Source organism: Chrysemys picta, chromosome 21 (genome assembly GCF_011386835.1).
Source record: "Chrysemys picta bellii isolate R12L10 chromosome 21, ASM1138683v2, whole genome shotgun sequence".
NCBI classification, from domain to species: Eukaryota; Metazoa; Chordata; order Testudines; family Emydidae; genus Chrysemys; species Chrysemys picta.
In genome coordinates this window covers 11,466,478-11,482,678 of record NC_088811.1, presented here as the reverse complement: position 1 = coordinate 11,482,678, position 16,201 = coordinate 11,466,478, and the positions used below count along the sequence as shown (strand labels likewise).

The 16,201-nt window shown below is 51.0% G+C and overlaps 1 protein-coding gene across 7 annotated transcripts in view; it reads left to right on the top strand.

The window, feature by feature from the left end:
- The window catches only part of CASZ1 (castor zinc finger 1), a 262,171-nt gene that overhangs the window by 198,939 nt on the left and 47,031 nt on the right, over nucleotides 1-16,201 (top strand). For 6 of the 7 annotated variants that reach the window (XM_008167238.4, XM_008167240.4, XM_042852914.2 and 3 more), the window contains 2 exons: nucleotides 5,618-6,461; nucleotides 13,452-13,520. In XM_008167238.4, coding sequence (XP_008165460.2) covers nucleotides 5,618-6,461; nucleotides 13,452-13,520 — 913 coding nt within the window. The remainder of the gene's footprint in view (nucleotides 1-5,617; nucleotides 6,462-13,451; nucleotides 13,521-16,201) is intronic. The other variant, XM_008167239.4, reaches the window with a different exon arrangement.

Below are 16,201 nucleotides of genomic sequence, written 5' to 3'. Positions count from 1 at the left end.
GGCAGGATTGTAGCTCCAGGGTTCTGGCTTGTCAGGGCACTCACTACCCTGATAACTACCTAGAGACCTTTCAGCAGGGCTCCTTCCTCCCTCATTCACTAAACTCTCCTGGATCTGATCCTGCATCTTTGCCAATTTGCACCTTGACACCTTCTCCAGGGGATTTCTTTCTGCTGCCCAGAATGAAAAACCCTATCAGAAGGGATTGAGTGGAGTGTGCAGAGAGCTTGCTGAGGACTGGCCTGAGCGTCAGAATTCAGGGCCGGCTTTTCAAGCCCCCAGACTCAGAAGCAAGATGGGACTCCGCCCAGGAGACACAATGAAAGGTGGAATCCCCTGTGGAGGGACAGTCTTGTTCTCTGCCTGGTTCCCTCCTCAGACACAGGGGGTTGACAAGAGCTGGTCTGAATGCGAGTCAGCTCCCAGCCTCACCTGGCGTGTTTTCCCATCTCTGACAAACAGGGAACATGTGCCAAATCTGAAAAGTGGGTGTTTGTCCGGAGACGGGTGACAGAATCTGTCACCAACACACAAACATGCTCATTCCTTCATTCTCACACATCCACAACCCTTGCACCCGGACTGATGCAGACTTCCCTACACATACTTTTATACACACCCACTCAGATCTCCCACATGGCCGTACACACACCGGGCTTACAATCTGTCCCACAGTAGGATGGTAGGGATAGTCACCCGGAGCCTTTTCCTCACTGAGCTTTCAAAGTTTCTTTCATTGATATATTTATTTATTTGTTTGCTTTATTTATTAAGCCTGCTCCATCCATCAGAAGGTGAACGTCTCCTCTTCTTCCCCCATACCCTCCCATAAAGCGGTTTCCTCCCCACTTATAATTTCCTGGAGAACCTCCCGCACTAAGAAGCATTTCAGGGGCATGCACCAGCACCCAGTTTCTCGCTTCTTTACCCTGTATCCTCAAAATCAGCGTGGTTTCCCCTCCTGGCCAGGACAACAGACGAAGCCCCATCTGGGACGCCCCATCCCCCGGTGTCCAGACCTTGTGCTCCATTTGGGCTGGTTTGCTTTTCCTTCCATATATAGTGTGCTGCTGCGGACTATTTTTAGCCCCCTTTTTTTTTGCTCGCTCCGGATCCTTCGTGATACGCTAGCTGCTCCGAGACACACAGATCTCTGCTCTTTGGCAATGCCCACAAATGGAGAGCAGCGGCAGGGGGAGAGGGAGCCCTTTGTTATCATGCAGAAGGGGAGAGAAAAATGGGCTGCAGGAAGAAGGGGACGGTGAGGGAGAGAGGCAGACCCAGGGACCGTGCTGCCCAGGGCACAGGGGGTTCAGCAACTATTGGGGAGGAGCACAGTCTCAGGGCAATATCCTCTCTGCAAGGGTTCACCCCCCCTCCGCCCGCCCCACCGTCAGGAACGGGGGACCAGGTGGCTCCATGAATTGGGATCAGGATAATACAGCTGTTGGCCTCTAGGTCTGTAGTTCAACAAAATGGTTCCCAGCTTGTGGCTCTTTGGTGGTTTGTGTGAAATGAAGTGGGTGGGTCTCCCAGTGGGGCAGGTGTCTGTGCTGTAGCTACCAAAGCTGGCTCTCACATGCCTCCGTCTCGGTAACCGCAGCACAAAAGCCCAGGGCTGGCTGGGCTTTGGGGACTGTCTCTCGTGGGTGCACCTGCAGGTCAGTGTCGAGGCACGCCGGCTGGGCAGAGTGCAGAAGAAACCTGCCCTGCTTTGCCTGAGATCTGCCTTGTTGGGGATAAAGAGAGGCCATTCGGATGGTTGGTCTCCCAGAACCTTTAATGTGATCGTACAGTACCGATCTGATTGAAGGAGAAGCAAAGTGGAGCCGTGGTTTGTGGGACTGGGGGTGAACAGCCAGTTCAGGCGGGGACTGCTGCAATCCTCCCTGGGACCTGAGCTCAGCCCCAGACTCTGTCCAGGTTTGGAAAAGCCCCGAGAGCCCCCCCCACCCCCCACCCCCACCAGTCATTTTGTGTTTTCAATGACCAAAGGTGATTTCCATTCCCAGTGGTGCAGTTTCCAGCAGCTCACAGAGCAGCATCTCCCAGCCTCACAGGGAAATTCTGGGTTTCCCAGGTCTCTTTTAAGGCTTTGGGTGTTTAATTTGTGCAAGGTCTGAGCCAGCCTGGGAGCTGCAAAGTTGACCTGGAATGTGGGATCCAAAAATGGGGTCTCCGCACTTCTGCTTCCTTTGCTCGTGCTTCAGGCTGGGAATTGGGAAGCCCAGGGCAAGGAGGTGCAGCTGGGGCAGAGGGAAGGGGGGTTGTTTCTCACCTCTTTGATCTTTCCACCAGTTCTGCCCTGAGATGGGGCAAAGGTTTTGTGGATTTTACCTAAAGCACAACTTGGTCTCCCACCTGTGGTGACTTCTGTAGGATTCGTGCATGTGTGCGCGCGATGGACACAGCAATGTTCTGATGAATGCGGGTCATCCCCACCCTCCAAGAGCAGGGGTAGGGACCGCCTGGCCCTGCCTTCCAGGGCAGCCATTAAAGCCAGTGATCACTTGCTGATTTAATTTCCTTTCAGATCCCTCCATGCTGCCCTTTCCCCCTTGCAGTTTGACTCGGGGTGGATGGGGTTTCACCAGGCCTGGGAGTCTGGGGAAACATGAGGGAGACCAGGGATCACTTTACAGGTCCAAAGAGAGATGAAAAGCAGAAGAGGGGAGACCGATTTAGTAGGAATAGGAATATCTTAGGCCCAGGGGGGATTTTATGGGATTAATCACTTCCATTGGGGCTATAGGGTTACGCTGGGGTGGGGGTGGAGAAGAGGGAAAGGCAGCAAAAAGGTGAAAAGCATTAAAGCAGCAGGAAATGCTTTAATGCCTCGGCGTGCGTAAGTGAAAGGTGATGCCCTTGGGATCCCAGAGTGGGGAGGGGCCACGGGAGGTTGGGAAAGGGGGAGGTAAAAAGACCCCACCCCTGTGAGAGGAGCCCTAGATTCCTGAGGGTTTTTTTCCCCTTTCTTCCCTTGTGATGTATCATTTTCTGAGACTAGTTATCAAACACAGGTGCCTAAGTAAGGGGGCCTGGTTCTGCATTCAGGCACCTGTCTAGACTGACACTGAGAAACTCACATGGCTATTTGAGGGCTGGTATGCCACTTAGGGACAGCACATAGAGGCCTGGACATCCTGCTGGAGGGGAAATTGCACCCCTAGTGTGTGACTGGTTGGTCAATCTGCTCTTATTCCTGGTGTCTGGGTATAGTACGGGTAGGAGCACATGGTCTTTGGATCCAAGACTCTGGTGCTAAGCAGTGGAAAGGAGCAGTGTGCTCGACCGACTCTCAGTGCCACTGTCCTGAATTCTGTATCCTAGCTTAGCAGGCACCTCCTCAGACCTTTGCCGCAAGCATCAGCCTCATGCCCTGTGTCAGGGGGACTTTGGCAATTCCCTGGCCATGTGCCGGGTATACAGGCCAGCACTGCAGCAGGGTTTATGCCCCATGTGCCTGGCTGCATTGGGCATCAGTGATGTGGGCCCAGCAGAAGTTTTCAGTGCCCATTGCAGGGTCCTGTTTTCTCTGGCTGTCTCTCCCCCCGCACACCCTTGCTGAAGCAAACAACTGGGGAGTCAAGAAACCCCTGGACCTAGGAGTCTGCTTCTTGGTCGGGCCGGTGTGTTCAGGAGCATTTGTGCATGTGTGTGTGGCACAGCTGTCTGTCAGATCCCTGGATCCCAGGGATCCATTTTAACCCCTGGGATCTGTTGAGCTCTCGCTCTTCCTCTCCTTCCTCTCTCGGCTCTCTTCCTTTCTGGATGTCTTTCAAGGCAGCGCTAATTCTCTCTGCGCGTCAAAACCATTGTGGGTTCCCCATGCTGGGAGCCCCCTTCCTGCTACTGCCGTACCTGCCCTTGCTGGCTCTCCCCCTCCCTATGAAAGATGGTGCTCGCCCACAAGAGTTAGAGTGAGTGATTGGGAAAGATGACGAGGGAGGTTTGAAGGACTCCTGCACACAGTAAATCTTCACTCTGCAGGAGAAAGCGAGAGGGAGAGGAGGAGGAGGAGGAGGAGGAACGCTGTGTCAGACTGAAGCCTAAATGAGTCCGAGCTGGCACGTCAGAGCAATCTTTATTTCCTCCTTTACACTGATATTGGGTGACCTCCAGATCCGTGTTCTTCCCCTCCTGGTGACCAGCAAAACTGCCTGAGGGAGTGAGTGGGGGAGGAAGGGAGCTCCAGGGAGCACAGCCCTCCCCACTCTCCTTAGCACGCCCGCAGGGGTAACAGTCCTCCCCTCCAGCCCCCATCCAGGCAGAACAGCCCTCCCCACCATGGTCAGCCCATATCCCAGGGAGAAACAACCCTCTTCCACCCAGTTTGCATAGCGTTGGGCCAGCACAGCCTGCTTCCCTAGGGCAGGGTGGGGGATTATGGATGCTCATAGCAGGGATACAGCTGTCTTTCCTGAACTGTAATGCCTTTGGGGGTCAGTAGGGGCTCTCCTCCCGCCCCTCAGGCCTCAGAGGGAAATGCTTAAGAGGAACTTCGCTGGAAAGAGACTTTAGAAAAACAATGGCTGGGGTTGGAATGGCCATGGAGCAGTGGTTCTCAACCTACGGCCCAATCAGCACACATGTGACATCCTCAGGGCCATACGGATAGTCAGTGCCGGCTCCAGGCACCAGCGTAGCAAGCAGGTGCCTGGGGTGGCCAATGAAGAGGGGGGCGGCACGTTCCGCGGGAGGCGGGGCCGTCACTCCCTTTTGGAGCGAAGGACCTGCTGCCGAATTGCCGCCGTAGAATGAAGCGGTGGTAGAGCTGCTGGCGATCGCGGCTTTTTATTTTTATTTATTTATTTATTTATTGCTGCTTGGGGCGGCAAAAACGCTAGAGCCAGCCCTGCGGATAGTATATATAATGTGTGGATGTCGCCCACATAACACACACAGAGCTGCTTATGTGGCCCACAATGGTAAATAGGTTGAGAATCGCTGCCATGGAGATTCACACCCCACTCACACACACAGCCTTGTCCTCTCTCTCTTCCTTCACGGCTTCTCCTTACCCTTCTTGTCTTACCTTCACTTCCCCCCTTGCCCCTCTTCATTTTCTCTCTCACCCCCTCATCTCCACACCTCTGCTTCTCTCTGCTCATGCCTCCTTCCCCCTCCTTTTCCCCACTCCACTTTGCCCCCTCCCCTCGCCCCCCCTCCAAACACATGCTGCCTTCTCCCCTCACCCTCTGCCCACCCCCACCCCCACCCCCGTACATACACACACTCCCCCACTGGGATGCAGTTGCACAAATCCTGGCATATTGGCACTGGCCTCACTTTCAGTAAAATTACTTTTTCTTCATATTAGGCCAAGGCAAGAGTGCAGAGACATTTATGAAACTTTGTTTAATGTACTGAAAAGCCATCGGCTAGAACATTTAGGAAATTGATTTTCCTGGCATTGATGAACTCTTTTTATTTTACCCCAGTATTAATTACTTTTTTTTTTAAACAAATTAATTTAAGAGTCGTAAAACCTAACAAGTGAGCCAAACGTCAGTAGATCATATTCCCCTCTTCCCCCCCTTCCCACTGCCGACGCTGGTACGGGAGAAGAGGAGAATCCACCCCTTGCGTGACTCTTTGTCCCTCCATCTCTCTGCAGGGGAAGCTTCATCCCTGCGCGATTATGCCGCCACCACCATGAACGAGTTCCTGGGCATGTTTGGCTACAACGACCAGAACATGCGGGATGAGCTCACCCGCAAGATCAGCTTCGACAAGCTGAACGCTGCTACCTCAGAGGCCTCCTCTGCCACTGCCTCTCTCCCTGGTGAGGACGCCATGAGCAAGCGAGCCCGCTTCTCCAAATACGAGGAGTATATCCGCAAGCTCAAGGCCGGCGAGCAGCTCTCCTGGCCCATCCACCCGGCCAAGTCTGAGGACCTGAGCTCCAAGCTGGGCAAGGAAGCTTCATCAGTGCTGACGCAGCCCATCCGAGCACTGCCGGGGCCTGATGCCACCCTGCTAACAGAGACCAAAGCCACCATACTGCCCTTGCCCTCTCCGAGCAGCTCCCAGATGCAAGGCCTGATGTCGCGGGCCTCCAAGTATGACTTCTTCATCCAGAAGCTGAAGACGGGTGAGAGCATCAGGCCGCAGAATGGTAACACCTACAAGAAGACCTCTAAGTATGACCTGGAGAACGTGAAATACTTGCATCTCTTTAAGCCTGGCGAGGGCAGCCCAGATATGGGAGGGGCCATTGCCTTTAAGACAGGCAAGGTGGGCCGACCTTCCAAGTACGATGTGAGGAACATCCAGAAGCTCACTCCAGTCAAGGCTCCAACACCCAGCCTGGCCCCCAACCCTCTCGCCAGTACCCCCAGCAGTGCTCCAGTGGCTGGGCCCGAGCAGCCCGTCTCCTTGCCGTTCAACACCCCTGAGTACCTGAAGTCGACCTTCTCCAAGACGGACTCCATCACGACCGGGACCGTCTCTACGGTCAAGTAAGTCTCCTCTATTTTTCTCTTCCTTGCATTCATCAGGGAAACAAACCCGTTTGCGGGGGGCAGTTTAAAAAGATGTTTGCTCTCCTCTGACACTGTCCTCCCTTTGATTTCTTCAGTAGGAGCTTTTTGATTCGAATTCTGGCTAATGGCTGAAGCTGGGCATGGGCACCTTCTTGGTTCTCACAGTCCCAATTCCTATCCTGAGACTAAGCTATTGGGCCTGCATTGGACCTGGGAATACAGAAGAGATAAGTGCTGGGGTGATCAGTTCACCAGTTCCCATAGGGCAGTGGTTTTCAAACGGGGGTATGTGAGCGCTCGTCAGGCGGATAATATCCCTTACAGACCTTTTCTTTCTGTTTTCATCAGTATATTATGACCCAATCTCAGATGGGGGTATGTGGTAGATTACACTATTTGGAAAAGGGTATGCAACCTAAAAAGTTTGAAAACCATTGCCATTGGGCAAAGCCAGGAGCTGAAGCCAGGAGCTGAGTTCTGGAGCCCGGCACCTTAAAGCAAAGATGTAGGAAGCCATGAAAGCTTAGCAGAGCATGATAGTGAGAGTTACTAGGCTGTGGAACAGTCTCCCAAGGGAAATGGTGGAAATCCTGTTGTTTGGGACATTTAAATCTAGGAACTCAGCCTGCAATGTCTGGGATATGGATTGGTTGTCTGATTGGCCTTCCTCATCTTTAATGTCTCTGATTCTAAGCAAACAAAACTTCAGTTATGGGGGTGTGAGGAACAATCCCCAGCATTGATGGGGTTCTAGCCTTCTTGAGCCCATCAGCTCCGATAGCCATGCACAGATCCTACCGTCCCCTCGTGACGTGTCTGTGGAAACAAGATGCAGAAAGAAGAGCTGCTGTCGACACTCACAGGTCAGAATCATGGCTGCTTTCTTTCTCTCTGTCTTCCAAATCTCCTAAACAACCAGCCCTGCCTGGATTAGGGCCCAATTCTGTTCCCATTGAAGTCAGCGATTTGATGATTAGATTAGATGTTCCTGTGCTGTATGACACATGAGGCAACCCAGTGTTTCCGCCTCCATCTGTCTAATGCCACGTTTCTTGCTCCATTGTAATCTGTTTCCAAGCTAGCAACATCTTTCTCAATGGTTTCATTATAGGTCATCTGTAGTCCTCCTCTTCTCCATCTTCCACCAAGTGGTATCCAGTCACAGGCTTGTCTAAGAACAGCGGTTTTTGACATGTGTACAACATATCCAAACCACTTCAGCCTTCTTTCTCGAATCATTGTCTGCTGGTCAGTCCTTTACAACACATCAGCATTGGTTACTTTATCCCACCAGCAAACCCCAAGTATTCTCTGCAAGTATCTCTATGGAATGTGTTAAGTTTCTTGTTGTGGGCTTCTAGCATTTGCCAAGTTTTGGAAGAATATAACAATATGGATATCACAGTGGCATTGTGTAACCTTATCTTGGTCCTTGTGTGAATCTCTCTATTTTTCCAAACATTTGCCGTTTTCAGAAAAGCTCCACTTTTCTGCCCAGTTCTTGCTTTCACCTACTTATGGGGTTGGCCATCTGCACTGATTGTGCTTCTGAGATATACGAACTGGTTAACCATGTTGTCGTCTTCCCTGTCAATCACATATACACCAGTACTGCCGTCTCTTTCAACCATCATAACTCCTCTTCCAGCGATCCTGAAGTCAGTTGCATAACTCCCATTGACTTCACTTAGATGTATCTTTTCAGTCTGACCCATTTCTTACATAGACAGTCACGATTCAGTAAAACTTCTTCTCAGATTTGGCAGGGAGATTCACATGCCATGTCTGACAAACCCACTGCCCCAGTTGGCACCAGTAGCCACCCCCTGCCTTGTTGGCAGACTCTGCACAGGGGCCAGGGATTGAATGAGCTATGAAGAAACCCAAAGGCTTTGTCTGCACTAGGGTTATTTCTCCTTTTGCTACCACTGGTGCAGCTCCACAGGCGGTAACACTGGGGGAGACACCCATGTAGACAAGGTGCCCATGGCCACCAGCACCTTAACAACCATGTTTTGTAGACCTGCTTTGAGTAGGGTTAGATGCCATGGCACTTAAAACACCAGGGACTGCTTGGAGCCTTGTCTGTGCTAGGTTCCAGACGGTGCCACTGGAATGACAGAAACAATGGTGGGGAATCCTGGTACAGACACAGCCCTAGAGGTGTCCCCTCAAGGTAAGGACTGAGGTACATTGGCTGGGCATTGAGGGCGAAGCTAGTTCAGCTTCCACTAATCTTCTGTGGATAAACAAGCCTTGGGTTCTCCCATCAATCTGGCAATTTCCCCCAGCGTTCAGTTAATGAAAAATGGCTCAACATCCACATTTGCTCCTCCTTCCCCGAGACCTCACACATAAGAACATAAGAATAGCCAAACCAGGTCAGAACAAAGGTTCACTTAGCCCAGTAACCTGTCTTCCAACAGTGGCCAGTGCCAGAGGCTTCAGAGGGAATGAACAGAACAGGGCAATTATTAAGTGATCCATCCCCTGTCATCTAGTCCTAGCTTCTGGCAGTCCAAAGTTTAGGGACACCCAGAGCATGGAGGTGCATCCTTGACCATCTTGGCTAATAGTTATTGATGGACCTATCGTCCATGAAATTCTCTCATTCTTTTTTGAACCCAGTTATACCTTTGGCCTTCACAACATCCCCTGGCAATGAGTTCCACAGGTTGACTAAGTGTTGTGTGAAGTACTTCCTTATGTTTGTTTTAAATCTGTTTCCTGTTAATTTCATTGGGTGACGCCTGGTTCTTGTCTTAGGTGAAGGGGGAAATAACATTTCCTTTTTCACTTTCTCCACACCATTCATGATTGTATAGACCTTTATCATATCCCGCCTTAGTCTCTTTTCTAAGATGAACAGTCCCAGTCTTTTTAATCTCTCTTCATATGGAAAAGCTGCCCTATACCCCTCCTCATTTTTATTGCCTTTTTCTGTACTTTTTCCAATTCAATTTTTTTTTGAGGTAAGCCAACAGTATTCAAGCTGTGGGCGTACCATAGATTTATATAGTGATATTATACTTTTTTTTCCTTAATATCTATCCTTTTCCTAATTGTTAGCTTTTTTGACTGCCACTGCATTGAGCGAATGTTTTCAGAGACCTATCTACGATGATGCCACAATCTCTTTCTTGAGTGGTACCAGCTAATTTAGACCCCATCATTTTGTATGTATTGTTGGGATTATGTTTTCCAATGTGCGTTACACAACACTGAATTTCATCTGCCATTTTGTTGCCCGGTCACCCAGTTTTGTGAGATCCTTTTGTAATGCTTCACAGTCAGCTTTGGACTTAGCTATCTTGAGTAATTTTGTATCATCTGCAAACTTTGCCACCTCACTGTTCACCCCTTTTTCCAGATCACTTATGAGTATGTTGAACAGCACTGGTTCCATGTACAGATCCTTGGGGGACCCCATTATTTACCTCTGTCCACTATGAACATTAACCATTTATTCCTACCCTTTGTTTGGTATCTTTTGACCAATTACTGATCCATGAAAGGACCTTCCCTCTTATCCCATGGCTGCTTACTTTGCTGAAGAGCCTTTGGTGTGGGACGGTATCAAAAGCTCTCTGAAAGTCCAAGTACATTATATCCACTGGATCACCACCCTTGTCTAATAAATTGGTGAGACACGATTCCCCTTTACAAAAAACGTGTCGACTCTTCCCCAATATGTCGTGTTCATCTACGTGTTTGATGATCCTGTTCTTTACCACACACCAAGATCATGTGGAGAAGGGGGGCACATGATTGTGGCCAGGTGTAGAGTTTAGACAGGCTGTTTCTGCAATGGAAACTCTCCTGTCCTGGTACATGGGGTCAGACTAGATGATCTAATGGTCCCTTCTGACCTTGAATCTCAAAATGTCTGGGTGCAAATAGGGAGGAAGGGACATGGTTTGCTCCACTTCTTAGTTCCTTGGTCTGGATTCTCTTGCCTCTCACTTGGCGCCTTGTTGAGACTTGAAATATTTTTTGTGCGAGATAGCTATTGTCACCCATTACCACGGCTGCCTGGTTTTGCTCCCACATATTCACTAAAGAGACCTCTGTGGCAGCTGAGGGGAGAGGCCCCTGCTTTCTGGCCCTCCTGCCTTTCCACTGGTTTAAGCATCAATAGCTTTGGGTTGTGGAACTCAGTTGGGACTTTCTGATGTCAGCCCCAGTGTCTATACAGCCTGTTCAGTGCATTGGTCTGTTTTTTGTTAGCCAGGAGTCCCCATTGATAGCAGGGCCAGCACCTACGTGCCATATGTCGTGGGATGACAGATCCTATTGAGTCCACCCAACTGCCTCGTCCCTGTAGAGAGGAAGGCTGATCTTATGGTCAGTGTACAGGCCTGGAGCCAGGAGACTTGGGTTGTTTCCCTGAGTATGCCAAAGTTGCGCTACGCAATCTCAAGCAAGTCACCCTCCCCTGTGCCTTAGTTTCCCTATACGTAAGGCCGGGGTAATGATATCTACCTCCTGAGTGGCACAGATTAATACATTACTGTCTGCAAACAGCTTTGGGTTCTTATGGTTAAAGTGTATGGAAAAGGGCAAAGGTTTGTTATCAATTGCAGCTAAATTCACCTGGCCCCCAATCTAGGGAGCCTTCCAACCACCCCAAAATGTCCTGTCTGTTGTGTGGCACGTTGTTTCGTTAGACGGTAGCATTATCCACTCTGCTGGCTGTGCTGTGGAGCCCATGCCTGCCCTCATGGTGCAAGTCTCCCAGCTGTGCCCGGAGCCTGTTGTAAATGCCTCGTTACAGAGCTCTCACTCGCTTGCTCTCTCCTGGGTTCATTGGTGTCTCTTGCTCCAGACGGCAGGTGGGGGCAGCTGTTGTTATGAACACTGGATTATAAATATGTATATATGCACAGCACCTTATCGTGATCAGTCCGCAGGTCTGCGGCTCCTTGACAGAGGAAGCCAATCAAGAGTCTCAAGGACACCCGGACACCCCTTCGGATCTCTGCTCCCACGCCCATGCGTGTTGGGCATTCTGGAGCTGCACCCGGGGGCTGCTCACCAATCCTGCTTCGCTTTTGCTTCTCTTCGGGATTCCAGTTTTATTTCCTTTCTCTCACCCTCTCGCTCTTTCATTTCTGTGGCGGATTGGGTTCACAGTGACTCAGTGATCCCTTCTCTAACCACAGGACTTCCTGAGGCTGGGGGAAGTGGGAAATGCTGACGGGGGTGCAGCTGGCAGTGGGGTTTGCACTGAGGCTTCTCCCCAGCTGCTCTCTCTCTCTCTCTCTCTCTCTCTCTCTCTCTCTCTCTCTCACACACACGTGCCTGCGGGTGCGTTTGATCCTTTGTAGCTCGGGGGCGGGGGTTCCATGGGGTTGTGATTCCTCCTCCTTCTGGACTCTAGCTAGTGCCCACTAGGTACAGTCCCTGGGGAACCCACTTCCACCAGAGTAGAGGTAGTTCTCTGTCTTCTGGTCTCTACACACATGGACCTGAACTGAACACAGACCAGTAGTAATATCAGGCTTCTCCCTCGCCCATCAGCTGACCACACCTGTGGGTAATCTAGGCATGGTGGGTGCCAGCATTCTGCCTTTCCCTGAGCCAGCCTTGCCACGTAGATGGGATGTTGACACACTCCAAATGTTGGCATGCTCTGGCTCTGTCCCCCTCAGATGCTAACGCAGCCCCTATCCCCCATAACCCCAGCAGGGGACTGCGCTGCACTTCCCAGCTCAGGGCCTCCCCCAAACTGGGCTGTCCCTGTGTTGGTTTGAAGGATGGCGGCAAAGCATCCAGAGCAGTCTCCCAAGGAGCTGAGAGGGGTGCAGGAGACTGAATGTTAATTGTGCTAGTGAGGAGGGTGCTAATTACGGGACCTGGGACCTGTCCTTCCATTCAGAATCCCCTCCAGGACCAAATGCAGTCACGGGAATCACCCCCTCTCTGTCACACAAGCCAAAGGGGTGAACTCTCTAACCCCTAATGCTGTTAACCTGGGCGAAACTCATGTTCCGACTTCAAATGACCGCTGTGCAAGTTATAGGTGTCCTGGTTTAACCAAGGTGCGGAGCTGCCATGCAGCCATCCGGGGCCCAAGGATGCAGGAGGACGCCCAGTTGCAGTCCGCTCTCTTGTCAGCCAATGTTCTAAGAGCAGCAGCCGTGTTCTTAGAAGGCTGGGGCCCTGGCCTGTGGGTCTGTTCTGTGATTTTTCCTCTCTGTTGCTGGAGAACGTCCACCAAGATGTGCTTTCTGGCCGCATTTTAAGGAAGATGCCTGTCTGAGCGAATGTGATGCCTGGGTGCAGTTTGAGTTTGATTTTTAATTACAAAGCTGCATCTGCGGCCTGACTGGTGTGACTGAGTTTGGGTTCCCTGTGACAATGAGGGCTGTCGGGGCTACTGGCAGGATGTGTGGAGAATGCAGTGAAAGCCATGTTGTGGAGGCCAGGTTATAAATGCACCCTCTCAAATGGTCACAGCGTGGATCTGTTCTGTAGTGCAGAGCGGTGCTCGCAGTGCCCTGATCAGTGCTAGAGTCATGTGCTCTCCAGCGGTTCCGCAGTTGGAGTACGTCTTTAAAGTCTCCCTGCTTTACAGACTGGAGCCTTGTAACAGAGCTGGGGCGGTCCGTGTTTTGACTCGGCCACTGGTTCTGTGTAGACAGAGCCAGTGGTGCCTATGTGATGTTTACAAGAGCATAATTTAAGGGTAGGTCTTCTCAGTCCCTTCAGCAAACGAAATCGAGCCTTGGGGAGAAGAGACCTGCAGGAAGGGAGGTAGGTGGGTTACGTTAGCAGGACTCTAGTGCCCCTAGAAAGAGAGGGCACACGGGCATGGGGGGAGGTTACACAGGCATATATCTCTGCTGCTTACTGTTCCCAGAGCCCTCTGCCCTGGCACCCTCAGTGCTGCATGAGAGACAAGGAGCTTGGACTATGCCCTGACACTGCCTGCTAACCAGCTCTGCCCTGTGTGTTTCTCATTAGGAACGGATTACCCACTGACAAACCAGCTGTCACCGAAGATGTAAATATTTACCAGAAATATATTGCCAGGTAGGCAAATCCCTTGGCTTTCTTGGGGAGGAGGCTGGGGGGGAGGGGGTATGGGATGGAGGGGGGGGGGTCTCGTCTGTCTGTCCGGGTGAAATGTATAAACCAGTCATGGACACTGAGTCTTCCATTTCCCTCCGACATCCACACTGACTCTGTTCCCCCCTCTGGACAGTAGTAGCTGGGGGAGGCATGCAGGGAGCTGAGAACAAACCAAGGCTCCACCCCCATGAGAGTTCTCTTCTCCCCACACCCGTTAGCTAATCCCATAGAGAGTGGAGACGTGTTTCGGGGCAGAGGTTTGGGCCTTAACCCAGTGCCTTGTCTCCTGGCTGACATTCTGCAGGCCCCTTGGTGTGGTCTCCAGCCTGTATCCCCTGCCCCATTCAGCGACTGGAATCTCAGTGCTGGGGTGGGTCACACCAAGCAGTTCTTTGGGGACCCACCTCAGAGTTCGAATGGGGTCACATGTGAAATGAGCTTCTGAAGGGCTCAGCGTCAGCCCAAGTAGATGTAATAAAAATCACAGTTCAGACAGCTTGGCAGCTTCTTCACAAGAGAAACCCAGCAATGGACAAGGGTGCAGGATGGAGGAGTATGCCAGAGCTGGAACAGCAAGGGGGGCTGCAGGACAGGAGTGAGGGGCATTGGCAGAGCTATGGGGGGAACCCAGGGCTGGAATAGCAGAGGGAGCTGGTGCAGATCAGGAGTGAATTACATTGACAGAGCTGGAGGGAATGTTTGCACAGCACCTGCCTACGCTATCCTTGGCCCTAGACAGTACCATCAGCCCCTGACCCAAGCCTGATGACTCTGGCTCTCTGGCAGCAGAGAGGGAGGATGTGAAAGCAGAAGGCCTTGTGTAGCACAAGAATTGACATCCTTCAGGGGAAGCAGCCAAACCAACCTCACCTCAAGAGATAAAAGCAAAAAGGCTCTCGTCAGTGCCAGGGTGTCGAGCCTGCAGGGAGGCTCCCTGGGGTGGGCCATGGTGTGGTTAAACAGGAATGGGGAGCTCTCCCTTGAGCTGAGGAAGAGGGAGAGCTGTGGTGGAGGACTGCTCCCCCAGCCCTGGGAGAAGAAGGGGAGGTGTGCTCCCCCGATCTCCATTACCTTAACCACTGCTATAGGAGGTGAGAGGGGCAGCAGGGAAGGCGAGATGGGAAGACAGAAAAAGAAAGTCCATTACCAAGTCACAGCCCTCCAGCAGCAATGCCTCTGGCTGAGACTGCTGCTCACCTGGTCTAGGGAGACCTGGGGACCAGGTCAGAGTTTTAGGCCCAGGTTTGCCTAGATGGAGGCAGAGGGGGGCTGATGAGAGCTGAAATTGGCTCCTTCCCTGGGTACCAAACCTCCCTCCTCAGTCGCTGCCAGCAGCTGTGCAGCATTGGGACAGTAAGAAGCTGGAGACCGAGCTCCTCTCAGCTACACTCCGTGGAGAACAGTGTGGTTGCGCTGCATAGCGGAGAAGAGAATTCATCCCTTTATCCCCGGTTTCTCTCACAAGCAAAGGACCCCTTTAAACACCTCCCCTCCTCGTCCCCTTTTTCCCCAGGCTCAGACAGTTCACCCAGGGAAGCCTATAAGACAGCTTTGGGACACCACTTCCTGCACAAAAAGCTTCGCAAGCTGCCCGTTGGCAGCCCGGCCACTTCCCTTTAATTTACATGTGGTTTTAAAAACTGTTTAAAGCTTTCAAATAAGCGGGGGGGGGGGGGGGGGCGAACGACAGTGTGTCTTTGCTGCACAATTAGCTTAATGAGTTTGCCAAAGCCATTGCCAAAAGCTGCCCAGGGATAATCCATTGTCTCACACAACAAAAGAAAACCACGTACTTAGCTAGTTTGGGCCGGGTTGGTCTTTTTCCATCCTGTATATTTGTAATTTTTTTTCTGTGGTATTTTATTTTATTTTATTTTATTTATTAGTGCCTGAGCAGATGGTACTTCTGGCAGCTCTTGCTTAAATATTTATTTCTGTGGGTATCCCCCTGCCTTGTTATTGAGGTGGGGTTTTTTCCTCCTCCTGTCACATCATCGTTACAGGGTAATGAGTCTGTAAACACTCGCTAAGCACGCTGACGACTTTATTTATTATTTTTATTATTATTTATTTATCTTGGTGTTTCTTGCTAACTCCTGCCAGATCTGGGACTGGCTCCCGCTGGCAAAACAAGGGAATGAAACAAAATGTGGGGAAAGAACGTGTGTGTGCATATGTATCTGTGTGTGCAAAGCGCATCTGTTTGCAGGTAGGTGTGCGTGGAATTGTGACTGTGAGTGCACATGTGTGCATATGTGTGTTTGCACATAAGTGTGCATGGAATTGTATGCGTGTGTGCATGTGGATATGAGTGTTGTAAATGTGTGTGTGCTCTTGTAAATTAGCGGGGGTTGAGTGGGCATAAGTTAGCAAGTGTGTACATGTGAGCATGAGTGTGCGTGTAAGTTAGTGTGGGGTGTGTAAGCTTTCCTGTTTTGAAAAACTAAACAGATGCTGTGTGTTAAAATTTAATTGCTTTGAACTGTTGCAAGTGTCAGAAAAAGCAGAGGATGAATATAACCCTTTAGGAGCCTAACCTTTTAATATTGAAACATAGCAACAATTCTGCCTGTCTGTTCACTTTGCCTTCGTTCAGAGTGCTATGCCTTGACCATCCCCAAAAAGAGCCCACTTATCCAATG